We start from the raw sequence: 19,053 nt of genomic DNA, 5'->3' as shown, positions 1-19,053 counted from the left end.
TTAATTTTTTCTTCAATGAATTTTTTTTTCCAATTAATACTAATCAAGTAGACAATTGGTAATACTATTTTAAACCTTAGGGAGGGGATTATAATTTTTAAAATGTGAGGGGTGTCAATGTAATTTACCCAATGAGGACAAAATTAATATTTAAAAAAATTAAATTGTGGAGGAGAAAATCTATAATAAAACTTTAAATGGAGATATAATTTTCAAAAGATGAAGAATATAACTATAATAAATATAAATCTCAGAATTTATCAGTATAATTCAGCCAAAGAAAAATTATTCAATATAATTAGTGACATTACCCAACAACATTTGAGATCATGCATTTGTGTAAATTCTACATATATTGTGGTGGGCTCCGCACAAAGGTGTCGTATGTCTCATTTTTTTTTTTTTTGGTTATCCACCCGGTATCCGACCCACTTTGGGCCGACTAATCCGGATTCGGGAGAGCAGTTCTGGATGGTTAGACTCAAGCCCCCTCCCAATTGGCATTGCGGGGGATCGAACCGTAGTCCTCCCTACCAAGTCGAGCTCCAATCGCCACTCGACCAACAACCAATTGGTGTCGTATGTCTCATTTGTTACTGGGATAATGTCACTTCTTTCCATAGAGAATTGTTGACTCCTGACAAAAAATGGAACAAACAGATTAAAGATTGGAATCTTGCAAACTTCGGACAGATGTAAAAGATACAAAATTTCTACTGTTTTCCCACCATTTTAAAGGTGATCTAATGAAGCCAGACACCCATTTCTCAGGGTATCTAATGGGAAGAAATTTAATTTCTTCATAATACCCATTGCAATTCCTCCAAATTGTCAATGTATATAGAGGACTTTCACCTTACGTGAATCCTTATCTTCTTTGTAACATTGCATGAACCAACTCAAAAATGGAGTTCCAAGTGGATGGTTTCCATATCCCTTCATCCTCTTGAACAATGAAGAGTTTAGTAAATATTATAAGTTCTCTCAAAACAGTAAATTTATAAATCTAAAACGGACTCATAAAACTTTTCAGTATATTTCCTTAAAATGATTCCTTGAAAAACAAAATTCAACTGTAACGAACCAAAAAAAAAATTACCTTAAAATACCTTACATGTAAGCTATACAAATCTATCCTACCTTACCATATTTCCGAACATATGGCATACCATTTTATCATGTCCATTCCACGTACCAGAAAGATCCGCAGTGCAGGAAATCTAGGCTCGCACTAATTTTCAATTCCTCCAATTGATCAATGTATTTAGAGGAGTTTGGCCTTTTCTTGAATTCCTCATCTTCTCTATTTCATTCCATGAACCAACTCCAAAAAGGAGTTCCAAGATCATGGTTTCCATCTCTATCCTTCCTCTTGATCAATGAAGAGACATACAAACATTACAAGTTCTCTCAATCACCTTAGCATGTCTCCAGAATTCAATTTAGGTCCACTCAATGCTGGCGATATGCTGAAGGTATTCCCATCCCTGCAAAAAGAAGGATGCGCAAGAGGCATCGGCCTATCAGGGATTGCAGGAACCTCAATATCTCCTTCCAACATTTTCAATGCATCCAAAATGGTCGGCCTCAGAGCCACCATCACATGAGCACACAAAATCCCAACAAGCAAAAATCTTTCCATGATAGCCTTTGGATTAGAACTTGCTGAATTTCCATCTCCCAACAAAGAACTATCCAAAACCTTCTCTATTTTCCCTGCCTTCACCAATGACCAAGCCCAATCTGTGATCAGAAATGCCCGTGGCGATCCATTGGAAGACAAATCAAGAGCTTTCCTTCCACACATTATCTCCAAAACAACCACCCCAAAACTATAAACATCGCTCTTCTCTGTCAATTGCCCATAGAGCGCATACTCTGGGGCTAAGTAACCGTGTGTACCGGCCACTCTAGTAGTGAGATGAGACTGCCCTTCTCTGCTTTGCTTTGCTAACCCAAAATCAGCCACTCTAGCTCTCATATCAGCATCCAAAAGTATATTTGTGGCTTTAATGTCTCTATGATATATAGAAGGCTTGACTCCATAGTGAAGATAAGCTAACCCTTTTGCCACATCTAAAATTATGCTCTTTCTTTGAGGCCATGTCAATGGCTGCTTCCTAACCATACTCTGTTTCTCAGACCAAAACAGATGATCATCAAGATTCCCATTTGGCATGTAATCATAAACAAGGTACCTCTGGCTTTCCCCATCTTCATACTCTCCATTTTCTTCACCAGTCACACAACAACCTCTAAGTGGAACCAAATTTCTATGCTTCAAATTGCTAATGATCTCAACTTCATTACAAAACTCTTCATTCCCCTGAAAATCGGATTCGATCACTTGTTTAACAGCAACCACAGTCCCATCTGACAAAGTCCCTTTATACACAACACCAAACCCCCCTCTCCCGATGAAATTCTTCTGCGAAAAATTATCAGTTGCCATGGAAAGCTCATCAATCTTGAACCAGATTGACCCCGTATTAGGCCTCATTCGAGGCCTCGATTCCAACTCCTCCGTATCCAACCCAAAACCAATCGCATCACTCATATTTCCCCGTTTCTTATGCCAGCAATAATAAAAACCCAACAAAACCGACATCACGAAGGCAGCAACACAGGCTCCGGTGAGTCCAAACACCATAGCCAAATGAGTCTTGCTCGACCCAGATTGAGAGCCAATCGAAAGGCCCAAAATACAAGACATAGCACCAATACTTTCGGGTCCGAATTGATTGACAATTCCAGCAGCATACAAAATGGTCAAATAGAAACAATTAGTGGAGTGATTTTTGTTACCGTCGATTGCAGTGAGTTGGTTTTGAACTCGAAAACCAGCGGCAACACAGGCGTCGCAGGAGGTGAGGTCGGTGAGATCGGGATGACAAGCGGTGTCGAGGGAAGTGGAGGAGCCGAGCTTGGAAACCCAGTCATGGGTTGTTTCGATAGAGGCACAGAAGTTGGGGGTGATGACGAATTGGAGGGGATCGAAGCAGAGAGAGGTGAGATTGGAGGAGAGAGAGAAGGAATTGAGCTTGGATTGGAAGTCGGAGAGGCAAGAGAGAGAAGTGGGGAGGTCTGGGAGGTGAAACAGAGAGGTTTCTTTGAGGTGTTGAGAGAGGGAGATTCCGTAAAGGCTGAGGAGGGTTTGGCAACACTGGGTTCTGTTGTTGGAGTTGTTGATTGGCATTTCTGGGTTGTAGTTTCTGCAATCAGAGACTGGCCATGGGACTCTCGAAACATAGCTTAGATTCATTGGACATGAAGAAGATGAAGAAGAAGAAGAAGAAGAAGAAGAAGAAGAAGAAGATGAAGATGAGTTGGTGGAGGAGGGTGGTGGAGGAGTAGTAGCTGCTGCTGCAAATGATGGTGATGAGAGAGAAAGTAGAGAGAGAAACAAGAAAGCCAGATTCATCTTTTCTGTGTGTGTGCGCCGGTGAAATTCTTGGTCTGGGTTTGGTTTAGAGAGAGGAAGGATTTGAGAGGGTTTTTGTGATCTCAATTGATGAAAATTGATTGAGACTGCATACACAGTTGATATTTTTGTTTGAGATGATGAGATAGAGATGACAAGTAGAGTAGCAAGTCAAACTTGATTTTCTATGGAGTTTCCAGTGGCTGCTGAGGGAGGAGAAAGAGAGAGACCAATGAAATACCACCACCACACCACCATTAGATTCGCCTAGATGTTGGGTTTAACATAAAAATGGAGTATAAAATTGTAATTTATCGTAAATTAAAAATTAATGAAACATTTTTTTTTTGTAATTATGTAATAAAAGAGGTTTAAAATATCTTTTTTATTAGTTAAGATTCTTTAATGAATTTTTTTTTTTCTGAAATCAGAGAAATTTTTGTGTGCCAGAGTAAAAATTTCTTTAAGTTGAATTTATTTTTTAAAAAATATTGAAAGATTTTAATTATTATAAAAATATTATATGTCTTTTATCTTATAAAATCTTAATATCAATAACTTAAAAAAAATCCCCTAAAACTTAAAAGTATTTTTTTTCTTAATTTTAAAATAATTAATTCTTTTAATATTATTTCTATTTAATAAATTGTAAATATAAATTACACTTAATAATTTAACATAAATTTTAAAAATGAAATATAATAAATTATAAACAAGTTAGATGATCACGAGAAAATCTTTAAGTACTAATAGGGTGTGATGTTAGGTTTGAGTTAATAAAATGATCCTGATATTGTAATTGCAGAATTTAAGAACTTTTTAAAAGTAATTGTTGGAGATGAATTTTTAGATTTTGTACTCCTTCAGTAGTTAAAAATTCAAGACAACACTATTACGTTCCTAGAATAAAAATATTTTTAAAATATATATTTATAAATCACAAAATATTTTTAAAATATATATTTATAAATTACAATTATTTTAAATGTGACTCATATTTATCAATTTTAAATGTACACCATCTATATCCATTCTATTTTCAGGATAAAATTCATAATACAAACTCATGGTTCATTTAAGATTTCAATTAAAAATGGCAGACTTGTACATGATCTGCTGATATGAATCACAATTTTAGCAGAATTTGGTTTATACGAATGTTTTCTCAAATTTGTAACGGTTTGTTTCTTAGAAAAATAAATAAATGGAATTTTTATTGATAAATTCTATTTAGAAGTATTTTAATCCAAGAAATCTATGAAGAAATTTTTTAACCCATTTAGTCCCATGTATGTATAGTTTTATTCCATAAAGTCTTTTTTCTTAATTTACACTATTTTTTTAAACACTTATGCCCTTATATTTAATTTTGATACCCTTATAAATATTTTTTGAACGGTTAGCAATTTTATGATGTGAACATTCATATTTTAAAATTCACATTGGTAGGAATGTAAAATTGGCCCGTAGGCGGCCCGAAACTCGGCCGCGAGCCGGGGCAGGCCCGGCCCGTTAACAATGTGAATATTCACATTGACATGTTAACATTCACATTAATATGAGTGTAAAATTGGCCCGCATCCCGTGGTGGGACAAAACCCGCCCCCGGCCCATGGGCGGCCCGAGACGGGCCCGGGACGGCCCGTTGACAATGTGACTATTCACATTGACATGTTAACATTCACATTGATAAGAGTATAAAATTGGTCTGCGGCCCATGAGCGGCCAAAAGCCCGTCCGCGGCCCGGGGCGCGCCCAGCCCGGCCCGTTGACAATGTAAATATTCACATTGATATGTTAACATTCACATTGATAGGAGTGTAAAATTAGCCCGCACCCCGTGGCTGCCTTGAACCAGCCCACGGCCCGTGGGCAGCCCAGAGCGAGCCCGACCCAGCCTGTTGACAATGTGAATATTCACATTGACATCTTGACATTCACATTGATAAGAGTATAAAATTGGTCAGCGGCCTAGGGCGGGCCCGACCCGTCCCGTTGACAATGTGAATATTCACATTGACATGTTAACATTTACATTGATAAGAGTGTAAAATTAGTCTGCAGCCCGAGGCGGGCTTGGCCCGACCCGTGACAATGTGAATATTCACATTGACATGTTAACATTAACATTGATAGGAGCGTAAAATTTGTCCACTGCCCGAAGCTTGCCTGCGGCCCGGGGTAGGCCCACCCAGCTCGTTGACAATGTGAATATTCACATTGACATGTTAACATGCACATTGATAGGAATGTAGAATTGGCCCGCGACCGGTGGGCTGCCCGAAGCCCGCCCACGGCCCGAGGCAGGCTCGTTTGGGTCCGGGCCTGAGCATGTCCGAGACCCTAGGCTAGGGCCTAGGCCATCACTTTGAAGCCCGGTCCGGCTCATCGGTCCGCTTAAGGCCCATTCAAGGCTCGGTCCGAGGCCCAGCCCGCCCGAAGCGCAATGTCTTTTTTTGTGGAAAATAATAAAATTTTGGTAGAAAAAATTAAAAAGAATTAAAAAAAATGGCCAAGCCCGACCTAAGCTCAAGGCTAGGCCCAGGCCCACCGGCCCGACCTGAGGCTCGATCCATCGGCCCATCCAAAACCCGAATACCCTTGTGCTAGGGCTAGGGCTAGGGCTTGGGCCTAATTTTTTGGCCCTTGGGCCGGCCTGGCCCGGATTTTTTCGGACACCCACAAGGCGCGATATGGGCTGGCTCGGGCCTCTACGCATTGATGATATGAACATTCACATTAACGATGTGAACATTCATATTATGGGTATTTTGATAATTATGTCTCTCATAAGACTTATTGAAACATAAGAAAATAATGTGTACTAAATAGAATATAAGTAGATGAAAATGTTATTTTGATCTTTTTACCTCAAATAGGACTTAATGGAATAGTCAAAAAGAACGTAGGCTGCTCGAAGCCCGTCTGCGGCCCGGGAAAGGCTCATTTGGGCCCGGGCTCGAGCCTAGTCCGAGACCCTAGGCTAGTGCCTGGGCCATCACTTTGAAGCCCGGCCCGGTTAAGGCCCATTCAAGGCTCGATCCGAAACCCGGCCCGCGCCGAGGCCTAATGTCTTTTTTTGTGGAAAATAATAAAATTTTGATAGAAAAAATTAAAAAGAATTTTAAAAAAATGGCCAGGCCCGCCCAAGCCCAACCCAAGCCTGAGGCTAGGCCTAGGTCTATCGGCCCAACCCGAGGCTCGACCCACCGGCTCGGGCCCGGACCCAAACGAGCCTGCCCCGGGCCGTGGGCGGGCCGCGGGCCAATTCTGCATTACTATCAATGTGCATGTTAACATGTCAATGTGAATATTCACATTGTCAACGAGCCGGGTCGGTCCTACCCCGGGCCGCGGGCAAGCTTCGGACAGCGGGTAAATTTTACACTCCTATCAATATTAATGTTAACATGTCAATATAAATATTCACAATGTCACGGGTCAGGCCAAGCCCGCCTCGGGCTGCGGTCGGGCTTCGGGCCGCCCACAGGCTGCGGGCCAATTTTACACTCTTATTAATGTGAATATTCACATTGTCAACGGGCCGGGTCAGGCCCGCCTTGGGCCGCTGGCTAATTTTATACTCTTATCAATGTGAATGTTAACATGTCAATGTGAATATTCACATTGTCAACAGGCCGAACCGGACCCGCCCCGGGCCGTCTACGGGCCGTGGGCGAGTTTCGGGCAGTCACGGGGCGCGGGCTAAGTTTACACTCCTATCAATGTGAATGTTAACATGTCAATGTGAATATTCACATTGTCAACGGGTCAGGCGCGCGGGCGGGCTTTTGGCCGCCCATGGGCCGCGGGCCAATTTTATACTCTTATCAATATGAATGTTAACATGTCAATGTGAATATTCACATTGTCAACGGACCGGACCGGGCCCGCCCCAGGCCGCCCATAGGCCGCAGGCGGGTTTCGTGCTGCCATGGGACACGGGCCAATTTTACACTCCTATTAATGTGAATGATAACATGTCAATGTGAATATTCACATTGTCAACGGGCCGGGCCCGCCCCGGCCCAGCTCAAATTTTTCCTGACACCCATGAGGATCGACATGGGCCGAACCCCTACACATTGACGATATGAATATTCACATTGACGGTGTGAACATTCACATTAGGGGTATTTTGGTAATTATGTCACCCATAGGACTTATTGAAACATAAAAAAATAATGTGAACTAAATGGAACATAAGTAGATGAAAATGGTATTTTGGTCTTCTTATCTCAAATAGGATCTAATGGAATAGTCAAAAAGAATATGAGTTGGATGGAATAAAGCTCTTAAAAAGTGGATTTATCAAAAAAGCTCCCTAAATAAATCACAATAAGATATTTTTCAGTTTTTAAAAATTATTTTTGACCTTTTAAAAGATAAAATAATATAAAAAGGAAAAATTATTTATAAGTCCTATTAGGGAGACTTATACTACATATGGTCCTACTAAAAAACTTATGTTCTCATAAGTCCTGTGAGAAGTTTGTTGACACATTTACCCTCAATATTAGTTGTTAATATCATAAATAATGGTAAAATCATATATAGGAAATTGAATGTCACCATAGATCATGTCAATATAAACGTAACGTGACACCTATGATCTATGGTAACATGCAATTTCCTAGAAAATTGCATGTTATCATAGATCATATCTATATAAACGTAACGTGACGCCTATAGGAAATTGCATGTTACCATAGATCATATCTACATAAACGTAACGTAACATGACACATACATAAACATAACGTGACACCTATGATCTACAGCAACATTCAATTTCCTAGGAAATTGAATGTTGCCATAGATCATATCTACATAAATGTAACGTAACGCGATACCTACATAAACATAACGTGACACCTATGATCTATATAAACATTCAATTTCCTAAGGAAAATAAATGTTACCATAGATCATATTTATATGAAACGTAACGTGACACCAATACAAACTAACAACATTTTCACATTCAATTTAAAAAAATAAAAATTCATTAAATTTGCGAAATGTAAAACGTAACATGACACATTACGTTACGTTTATATAAGTGTCACGTTACGTTTATGTAGGTGTCATGTTACGTTACGTTTATATAGGTGTCACGTTACGTTACGTTTATGTAAGTGTTACGTCACGTTACGTTTATGTAGGATCTTGTGGAATACATTCCTATCTAAATAGGACTTGAGACTCTATAAGAAATTACACAGGACTTAACCTGCCATAAGTGTCTGAAAAATGACTTATAAATAAGTCTCCCATATAAAAATGATAAGTATTTTTTTTACTAAATTAATTTTTAATTTAAAAATATAAGAAAATTTACCCATAAATGGAATAATGTTGATCCATTTAGTCCTAAAATTTTTTTTATAAACCAACTAGTCATTTTTGTTTTGAAAAGTTATATTTATTTAATTTGGTGTCATTTGAATTTAAGTTAACGTCCTTTTATGATTCATTTTTTAAATTTTCTAATTCGTTTTGGGAATGGGAATAAAAATGTGAGGTGTGGAAGACTATTTTTGAGGGAATTGATTGTTGAAGTATTGGTTATCAAGCATTGAAATCTACATTTCTATTAATAGGACTTTCTGGTGTTATAGTGAAGTGTCACATTAGAGTGCTACGTTTGAAAAAAATAGATTAAGAAGTTTTTGTGTATTACATTGATTAGAGTATTATATTTGAGAAAAATGCACTAAATTTTTTTTTTAAAATGTTACGTTATTACATTTGAGAAAAATAAACTAAGGAGTTTTTTAGAAAAATACCTGAAATAGCCACTTGCACATTCTTAGGACGACGACTCTCCACAGAGACCAAATTCCAAGAAAGACTTAGAAATCCAACGAAAACGATCAAAACCAAAACCCAAATCTAAAATGAGTCCCCATTCCTGCAACCTAATTGAGTTTAAACTTGCTGGGCTGATCAGATCAGAGTATTGCCATTGATTCGCATAAGGGTTCTTGGACAGAAATCTATGGCTTCGGTGAACCGAACTGAATGAGACGATTGCGACGACGACGGCGACGATGATTTCGCATAGCAGAGTTTAAGCAGGCAAGAGAGTCAGTGAGCAATGCTAGGGTTCACTATTGTCTTTGCTTGGTTGACACCGTTAGACTAATCAAATCATGCCACATCAAATGTAGAGGGACTTTGTTGTCTATTAGTTGGGAAGATTGGGGGTATTTTTGTCAATTAAGGGGTCAAGTTCCATATCCATGCTATTTATTCGATGTGGCATTGCACCATTTGTTCATTAGAGAAAAATTACATTTTAAAAAATAACTAAATAATAATTTTTTAAAGAAATTACAAAAAAATAAATTTAGGATTTGACCCTTATAACAAAATTAATTCTAAATTTTTAATTTTATCAATTTAAACCTTACACTTTTGGTTTATTTTCAATTTAAATCATTTGTCTATTTTCATTATGTAAAATTGATGAAAAAGTTATATTTTAGTTATTAAACAGAATGAAAAATAGTATTTTAGACATTTTATATGCACATAAAATATTATATTTTAATCTAACAAAAATATACTAATAATTTATATTGAAAATAAATAGGATCAAAGTCTAAAGGGACCTTCGAATAACTTCTCTCAAGAAAATGGCAATGCAAGAAGCTCTTGTGCTACCAAATAATAGCTAAAATGGCAGATCGCTAGAAGAAAAGGATCATCTAGTGCGAAGCACCAAAAAGATCAAAAACACGAAAGAGCACGCTGAAGACCAAGATATGAACAATTCGATTCAAGATACAATAGAGGAACAAACAAAGAGATCGTTCAAACAAGCACTCACATCAACAAAGATTAATAAGAAAGCCTTTGGCAACGACCAGGAAAGGTTGTCAGATGATGACTTCCTTACAGAAGAGGAAGATAACATGGTAATGGAAGATCAAAATCAAATTGACAATTCTCATTCCCAAAATCAAGCTTCCTTCGCGATTCATCAAGCACATTTGTAGGCCACAGAAAGACTACCTGATTGTCAGATTACTTGGGTTAACATCCACCTCCTTAATTAATTGTTAAATTATGTGATTTGCCTTAATTATGTGTTTATTATGCCAAATTATGTGTCATGTGTTATATGTGTCATGTGTTATTTGTGCTATGTGTTCATTGTATTGAATTAGTGGGAAAGATAGATGGAAATGGGAAACAAACCTGCCTGGATCAGTAAACCATAAGATTAAAATTAAATATTTGAAATAGGCAATTAGAGCCTAATTCACAGTAGTACGTTTCAATTTAGTGTTAATTGAAGAGGCTTGTGAATTGAGTATTAAAAATTAAACTTAGAATTAGGAAGACCCAAACAAGGCCTAACTCTACTCATCAAATAAGAGGTAGATAGAGATAGATATTTGGACGGACTTGAGAGAATTCTAGAGACAAAAGAGAAAAAGAGAAAGCTAGGGTTCAAGGAGAAGAAAGGGGAATTAACCAATCTTCATCAAATCATCAACTTGAGGTAAGAACTTTTGTCTCAATTTCATGAATTTGGGTTGTCTTCATCATGGAATTAGAGTATCTAAGTTGAATCAAGAAGTAGAGTGGCGTAAACTTGTTGGTATGAACCCTAAGGAGGAAAATAGAGGAACTAGTGCAAGATGAGAATCTCCATGGCATTTTTAATGTTTTACCACTTGCTTTTGCATGATTTATGAGCAATATGGAGGAAACTCCATGAATTAGAACTTAACCCCCATGTTTTATGATTTCCATGTTTTTCATTTATGTAATTGATCTTTCTTTTGATAACTTAAGTGTGAATTAGACTATGATTCATATTGAAGTTAGATATGGTGAATTCAGTTATTTTGATACATTTTGGACCTTGATTTTCATAAAATGGAGTTTGGGTTTGAAAAGGGGAAAGTTCCATTTTCAGCAGAATTTTCACACTGATTTTCACCCAAACCGCTTGAGCGACCCAACGAGTGGCCGAGTCTCCTCTGCCTAAAAATACACACTGCTTCACCACCGCTCGTGCGACCAAGGCCACCGCACAGCAGCCAGACCACCGCATGTGTGGCCAACAAGGCAGATTCAACCTGTTTTTCTGGTTATGTCTCGAACTATTGGGCCTTCGCTTGCATGGTTTTCACATGGTTTTCATGTGCATTCGCATCTTATAAATATGAAGGAAATTAAGGAACGAAACGGTGAGATTTAACGACTAATAACGAGGAATTGAACCATTGAAACTAGATATTGAACCATTGTGCTTGTATGTGTTGATGTAGGTCAGACGCCGCATCCGAGCCACCTGCTCCATGGAACTAATTATGAGTAACAATGTTGTAAAGATATGTTTGAGTTATTCTTTCTGACTGTTATTGTTATTGTTAAGAAATGTTTGTACAGTGATATGATTTACCGAATGACTGAGTATCCCACTTCATGCAATATGTTCACGTGGCCTAGACCCAAGGGTAACAATACCATGGTTATGTTCATGTGGCCCTTATCCAGGGGGTAACAATACTATGGTCTATGTTCACGTCGCCCTTACCCGGGGGTAATAATACCGTGGTCTATGTTCACATGGCCATTGCCTGGAGGTAACAATACCGAGGCCTATATTCACGTGGCCCTCACCTGGGGGTAATAATACCATGGCCAAATGGGTGTAAGATATTGAGTTATATGATTATGTTTTGATAGACCACTATATGTGTACGTAGATCCTTATGATTGCTATGCTTTCCTTTACCGAACATGCTACTACCATGTGAATCAGCCTTAATGTTTAAATGGACATTATTCCTAATCTCTTTACACATTAGTGTTCACTGGTCTTTGGCTCACATTTTATATCTGTCATATAGGTGATCAAGCTCAAGAAAGGACTTACGGGCATCAACCTACCTTCTAGTTGTCAAGCCAACCGTTATGCCTCCCTTTGAGGTTTCTTTTGGGCCTAACTCCAAAGCTTTTGGGTGGTTATGAATTCACCCTTTTGTTAAGTGATCAAGTGACTCATAGCATAGATCTTTGGTTATATGAATATTAATTAAGGGATTAATTCCCTAGGTATTGTATATGCTTTTGGTACATGTATATGATATAGTATTGGATGGTTGTACAATGATGCATATACAGTGTTGTTTATTCATTTTAGTTTCACAGCTCATTGGACGATGTATTGTGATATTATTGGCTTCCACCAGCCCCTTATACTATTTACTGTTAAGCAGGCTTTTGGTAATTTCAGATTACTGACCAGTTACGTCTCTAATCCTGTAGGGTGAGGGTTGGGTCATAACATTGGGAAAACTCTATAGTGTACAAAAAACTACTAGTATCCAAATTGAAAAAGATTTGGGGACTACAAAGAGATTTTGAAGCAACTAATCTAGGTTTGGGTTTCTTCTTGATCAAATTCGAAATATTGGTTAATTGTAGCAGAGTTTATACATAGGGCCCTTGGATTATAACGAATCATTATCTAACAATAAGATGATGGGAACACGATTTCAAATTGTTAGAAGCAAGAGAAGTGGCCACGGCATTATGGGTAAGGTTTCCCCAACTCCCAATTGAGTATTATAACGAGAAAGTTCTCTTCCACATAGCAAAGGCCATTAGAAAACCCCTCAAGGTAGATCTTAACACTGTTATGTCTGCTCAGGGAAGGTATTCACGCGTATGTATGGAAGTGGATCTAATAAAGCCATTAATCTCAAGATTTGCTATAGGTAGATATACTTACATAGTGGAATATGAACATGTACACTACTTTTGTTTCCAGCGTGGGAAAGTTGGACACTAGAAAGAGTATTATAGTATCAAACCGGCATCGGAGCCAGTGAAGGCAAACTCAGTAGCCATAGCTAACGATCATGAAGCTGGATCAAATTAAGCTACAACGGCTAGTTCCTCTAGAAGACAATCTAACCCTGGCAGAGAACAACTAGAAAAGTTTGGGCCTTGGATGTTAGTGAATAAAAGGAATAATAGGCCCAACCCCATTGCAAGACAAGTTGGGCCCAATAATTATAATCATAAAAGATCTACTAATAGGTTTGGGCCTCTTGCTAAGAATGGGAATATGGAAGAAGTAAAAGAAAAGACTAAGCATAAAAGCTCCATTGACCCAGGCATGGAAGAGATACACAAAAAAGATTCCACTAATGAGTCAGGTAATCCAAATGCAGCAAGGAGAATATCTTCAGATAGAAAAGAGGATGAAAGACAACTCAACAAGGATAAGAATCCAGCTGTTGAAGGACAAGTGAGAACTAAGAATCCTGATGCAAGCTACATCCCTAGACTGGTGCAAGCTACAAGTGAGGAACTGGAATTAATGATTACAGAGGTTAGTACACCTAACCCTCCATTATCACCATTCAATCCCACTCCAGCCTAGATTTATTGTTTCACTCCTTCCCCATCTACCTCTGAAATTCCAAACACTTCCACTAATAGTTTTGATCTAAAACAAAAATCGCCCGATGCAAAACATGAGCATCTCCAGCAACTCCAGTACCAATGAGGATCTGGAGATACCAAAAGTGCAACTCACCAGGATGAGGTACAGTTTGGTGGGGTCATACCTCAAACTAGAGAGCGAAGCCATTCACCAAGTAGATATAGAGTGGTGGATAGAAGAGATAAGGCTGAATATAGAGCCCAGGTAGGTGAGCAAGGGAGAAAGGCCACTGCAAGCAACTCAAATGGCAGCCTTAAGGCTATCAAAGTAACAGATGTAGAAGGTTTCTTGATAACATTAATCACTGTGGACTTACGGTCCTAGGTTGCACAGGGCTGAAATTTACTTGGTCTAACAACAAGCAAGGATTAACTAATACTTTTGTAATGCGGAATAGAGGACCACCTTCCCTGAAGGAACAGTCAGAAACCCACCTTGCATATACTCGGATCACTCACTCTTATGATCTACACGGAAGGTATAACTAAACTCTCCTCTGTGAATTGTCCTTTTTATTTTGAAGCAGCTTGGTTATCCCACCCTACTTATAAAGATATTGTAAATTCTTGTTGGAATCATGAGTATTTTATTCAAGACAACCTGAATTATGTTGCTACTAATTCTCTTGCTTGGAACAAAGATGTGTTTGGTAATATTTTTAAAAGAAAGCGGTGGATGTTATCTCGAATTGAGGGAATCCAAAAAGCTCAAAATTTTTCCTTTTCTCATAACCTCTTTTTGTTGGAAAAAGACCTTATTAGTCAATATAACAAAAATCTTTTCCAAAAAGAAGTTTTATGGTTCCAAACATCTAGAGCTAGTTGCATTACGCAAGGTGAGAGGAACAGTAAGTTTTTTCATATATCTACTATTACTAGAAGGAAAAAATTGAGGATTAATTCTTTGAAAAATGATCAAGGTGTATGGATTGAAGACCCCCTGTTAGTGAAAGACCATATTTTAAAAAAATTGTTTCCTTATTTAAAAAGGAGCCTGTTGATGTCTTAGATCATTGGTGTAATATTACTGCACACAATTTTTCACATGATGAGAATAGTTTATTGTTGAGGAACATTACTGTACGGGGAAGAAATAATTCTCCTCGTATAATCCTGTTGACTAAGTCCACGCTCCTCCGTACGATGTCGCTTTGTCACCTGAAAACACAAACGTGAGCTAGCCGGCGGGTGTGTGCCGGAAACCTCTCCGATGCCTAAGTCAGAAAACTTGCCAAATAGACAAAGCTCAATGTATTCAGGAAGCAAAATTGTATGTTGTGTTATGTTACCTCCTCCAAGGTGATGCTTGTGAGCTTTTATAGGTTTCGAGTGGCACAATCCTAGTAGGACTTTTATTCCTCCATGCAGAGTCCTCCTAGGATTCATACTCCTAAAGGATAATGCTTATCCTTTTACACCCCCTCCCACTGCTTAAACCAAGTGGGATGGTTTTTACCACGGCCGAACTACTATTTGACCGAAGTACCTACGGCTATACCGAGCCACAAAATAAGTCGTACTATAATTGGTTTGGTTCTGTCTCTCATTACACCTTATCTCGGTTCTCCCTTGTATGAACCATGGTGTGTTGGGACCGAGCTACCGAGTAGCAGGGTCCTGACCGATCTATCCAGAACGCGTTATGACCGGACTAGCTCGTAGACCGGACTAACTCCAAGTTGTCCAGACCGAAGTAGCTTTACAATTCCTGAGCCGAAGTAACTTCATCTCTTTTGGCCGGAGTAACTTTATCTCTCTTGGGCTGGAGTAACTCCTCGGCCCTTTTTACCCAGTCCGTCATACTTTGCGCCATAAAGTCCATCTCATAGCTCGGCCCAATTTTCACCAAAAATTACCCTCTCAATTGCCCCTTAATTCCATCTGCACAGCATGATTGGGATTACCTAGTGACCAGCCGAGCTACCGTTTTTAAGCCTTTCCAGCCGAACTAAAAAATCGTTTAGCCTCTCCAGCCGAGCTTATTTTTACTTCGGCTCTACACGTTCGGTCAAAACGTCTCTTCAATCACTGACTGTAACGCTTCACTTTCCAATGACTCGTGGCAGGTTCTGATAGGCTGTGGGCAGCTGTCACGCCGCCCTCATACCACGAAAATTTTGAACAGTCCCGCCCTTTTTGCCTCTCGTCCTTTTCACAAAACATCCCTTTCATCTTTTGAATCATTCACTTTCTCTGTTCATCTTCTTCTCTCTTCGTGCCTCTGTTTCCCCATTTCTTCAACCTCTGAGTTCTCTGAGCTCGCGTCCTTTGCTGGTGCTGCTGCTTCCCTCTTCAGCTTTATCTTCTTCTGGTAAGCTTTAAAAAACCTGTTTTTGTTTTTTCTTCTTTCTGTTTTCTATGTTTTTGCGAAACATGCTTGTTCATTTTTGTTTTTGCTTCTGAACTTTCTTGAAAAAACATTAGCAGAACTCATGCGCGTAAGACCCATTCTGTAGAAAACTAGTCTTGAATCCAAAATCATGTAGCAACCGAACTAGGATATTGTTTGTCCTATATAGGCAGATCACTTTAGATAATAACCGAACTAGAACTCCAGAAATCAGTAGTTTCAGTAGGTTATCAACTCCTGAATAACTCTAGCCGAGATAAGCCCACCGAACGAAGTTTGACTTTATTAAATAAGGAACCTCGGTCTTCAACCGAGCTAAGCCTTTAGGGCTAAGCCAGCTTTCCTAGTTTCTAAACCAAACTCAGAAAGCTGCCCCTAGAGGCTCAACCGAAGTAACAAAACTCCTAGTTCAACCGATTTAGGCCTTTGGGGCTGAACCAGCTTTCTTAGTTTTTTAGATCAAACTCAGAAAGCTGTCCCTAGACGATGAACCGGTCTAACAAAATTGTTTCCAAAGCCAGTATGCCGAGATGCCTGCCAAGATTTGGCTAATAAGAACCTTGCTCAAACCGAGCTACCAAGCATTTTGCTGAACCGAGATAGAACCTGTCCATAAAGCCGAAGTAGAACTCTTTTACCTCGCTTTTAATTTGTAGCACAGTCCAATGATTTGTGCTTAACCCCTGTGTTTTCTACTTTGCAGACTTAGGTTGCCCAGGCACTCCTGCGTGCGCTCAACCGAGCTACTGAGGACAATTTTTGCACCGATATAACTTATTCGTAAATTATACGATAGATGGGGAAGTATAGATACCTAGTAAATACTCCGGGCGGCCTAGCCGAATTCAGGAAAGACTATCAAATACCTGATGACGTCCATCTGGTCTTGGCCGAAAAAGACGTCATTCCCTGGGACAATGAAGGCTTCGTCCCCTTCACCCTTTTATCCATTATAGAAACCGGACTACGGTTTCCAGTCCAGCCATTGATTTGCGAGTTTCTTAGGCAAACCAGACTATGCCCAACCCAACTATCTACTAACTCCTACCGCATCATTATGGGAATAGCCGAACTGAACCATCAAGACAGACTAAACCTTGGCCTGGCCGAAATCTTCCATCAATATTCCATTGGCTCAAAAGAGGATGGATGGGTTTATTACCTTAGAATACGTCGCCGTCGAGAGAAGATAATAAAATATACACCGGACAAAGACTTAAACGACGACGATTTTTTTTGGGTCTCTGGGAACTTTGAGGATTTTCAAGCCCAAATTCCTGGCCGACCTATAAATTGGAAAAAAGGAGAGCCCGGTAATTTAACTTCGGTCTTCTTCCTTGCATTTTTTTACTTCGGCTTTTTAATGTTTCAGCCGGACTAACAGTTGTCTTTTCTCGCAGATTTTGCCCACCTTCTTTTCTCGCAGATTTTGCTCACCTTCACTCTTTATACAATTATCCAAACCTTGCAACTTTGCGAGCCGCACTACGATATCCTGAACGTAGTTGGGCCAAATTGCTGCAATTCGAGCCGACCTACCGATACAGTGGTCGCCGGAAAGCCAGAGTAACTGACTTTCTTCTTGAAGACGCCCCAGAACCGGACCCATCCTTGCCCGAGATTAGACTAGTCCCACTTACAGCTGAAGAGGAGATGGCAAAAAAGAACAGAGTCAGGGCACTTTTAACCGAGACAACCAGGCCCGAAGTAATGCCACCAAGCTAATCGCAGCCTGCTGTTGTGGCCCTCCCTTTTCAACAGCCGTCCTCTTCCCGCCGAGCCAAGTGCGCCCGGACTTCCGAAACCGAACGAAGTTTGGTTGATGAAGAAGAACCTGCTCTTCCGCCGAGCTTGCCACCGAGCCCCCAACCGGAACCTTCTGACCAAACTACCGGTAGTTGGGCCCCAAAACTTACTTTCAACGACCGAGACATCCAAGATTCAGACTCGGTTGTTGCTGAGAAAGACCACCAGTTGGCCTTCAATCTGGCCAAGAGTGTGTGTCTCCCTAAAGACATGGAGCACCACCAAAAACAATTGAACACCTAACTGAAAGCCATCCGGTCTTCAACAAAATCCATGATTCTGGTAAGTAACTTCGGCCGTCTTTCTGTCTACTTTCTTTTTTCAACTTTTACTTCGGCTAAAGGGAAATCTTTTGCTTTGCTAGGCCATTCAGAAAAACCACATCACTCATAGGAAAGTGCTAGAACTTAGAAAAACTACAAGGCAAGCCGTGGCAGAAGCCGAAGTGAAGTCGGCCGAGCTAGAAGAGGTCAGAAAGCAAATGGCCGAGCTACAGGCTGAGAATGGCAGACTGACCGGACTGGTTAGTTCGGCCGAAGCCGAAAAGCAGAAGGCTGCCATTGCTCTGAAGGACAAGTACCTGCGCAAGCTGGTGAAGCTCGAAAGGAAGAAAGATGCCGAAATATCCGAAGTGAAGGAGAGCGCAAAAGGAGCCGAAAAACGAGGCTACAAGAAGGCAGAGGACGCCTATGTCAAGCAGTATGAAGCTGCCAAGGAGCTATTCTTTAAGTGCGGCTGGAGGGGAGCTGTTGAGAAGCTCGGTCATGATCCACAGACTGAGGTTTTCAACCCTTCAGCCTGCTTCATACCGAACTCCCTTATGGAGTATGCTAATGCCATGCAACAGCTTGAAGGCTCAGACTCGGATGAAGACTCTGCCTTTGAGGATACTCCGGTTGTCAATGTAGATCAGGCAGTTCGGTCGGAGCCCATGGTGGAAGATCTAACTATTGAACAACCAGGTGAAACCGTGGTTCCGACCGAAACCACTCTTGCGACT

At 39.8% G+C, this 19,053-nt stretch overlaps 1 protein-coding gene across 2 annotated transcripts; it reads right to left on the bottom strand.

Annotated features, from left to right (window-relative positions):
* Positions 1–209: 209 nt before the first annotated feature.
* On the bottom strand, positions 210–3,694 carry LOC114268145 (putative receptor-like protein kinase At1g11050). 2 transcript variants are annotated; one of them, XM_028209263.2, is made up of 2 exons: positions 1,196–3,694; positions 210–637 (listed from the first exon to the last, which is right to left on the bottom strand). In XM_028209263.2, the coding sequence occupies exon 1, from the start codon at positions 3,419–3,421 to the stop codon at positions 1,415–1,417; it is 2,007 nt and encodes a 668-aa protein (XP_028065064.2). In that variant the 5' UTR covers positions 3,422–3,694; the 3' UTR covers positions 210–637; positions 1,196–1,414. The 2 variants fall into 2 exon arrangements, with proteins under 2 accessions (XP_028065064.2, XP_028065063.2); XM_028209262.2 differs by having other exon boundaries at positions 1,170–3,675.
* Positions 3,695–19,053: the final 15,359 nt, after the last annotated feature.

This window comes from Camellia sinensis, chromosome 12 (genome assembly GCF_055761805.1).
Source record: "Camellia sinensis isolate YWXY chromosome 12, ASM5576180v1, whole genome shotgun sequence".
In the NCBI taxonomy this organism is placed as follows: Eukaryota; Viridiplantae; Streptophyta; class Magnoliopsida; order Ericales; family Theaceae; genus Camellia; species Camellia sinensis.
The sequence above is the reverse complement of the archived record's forward strand: the minus strand, read 5'-3'. Positions and strand labels throughout refer to the sequence as shown.

Coding starts and splice junctions, on each gene's coding strand:
- LOC114268145 (XM_028209263.2), bottom strand. CDS start 3,421: ATGAATCTGGCTTTCTTGTTTCTCTCTCTACTTTCTCTCTCATCACCA.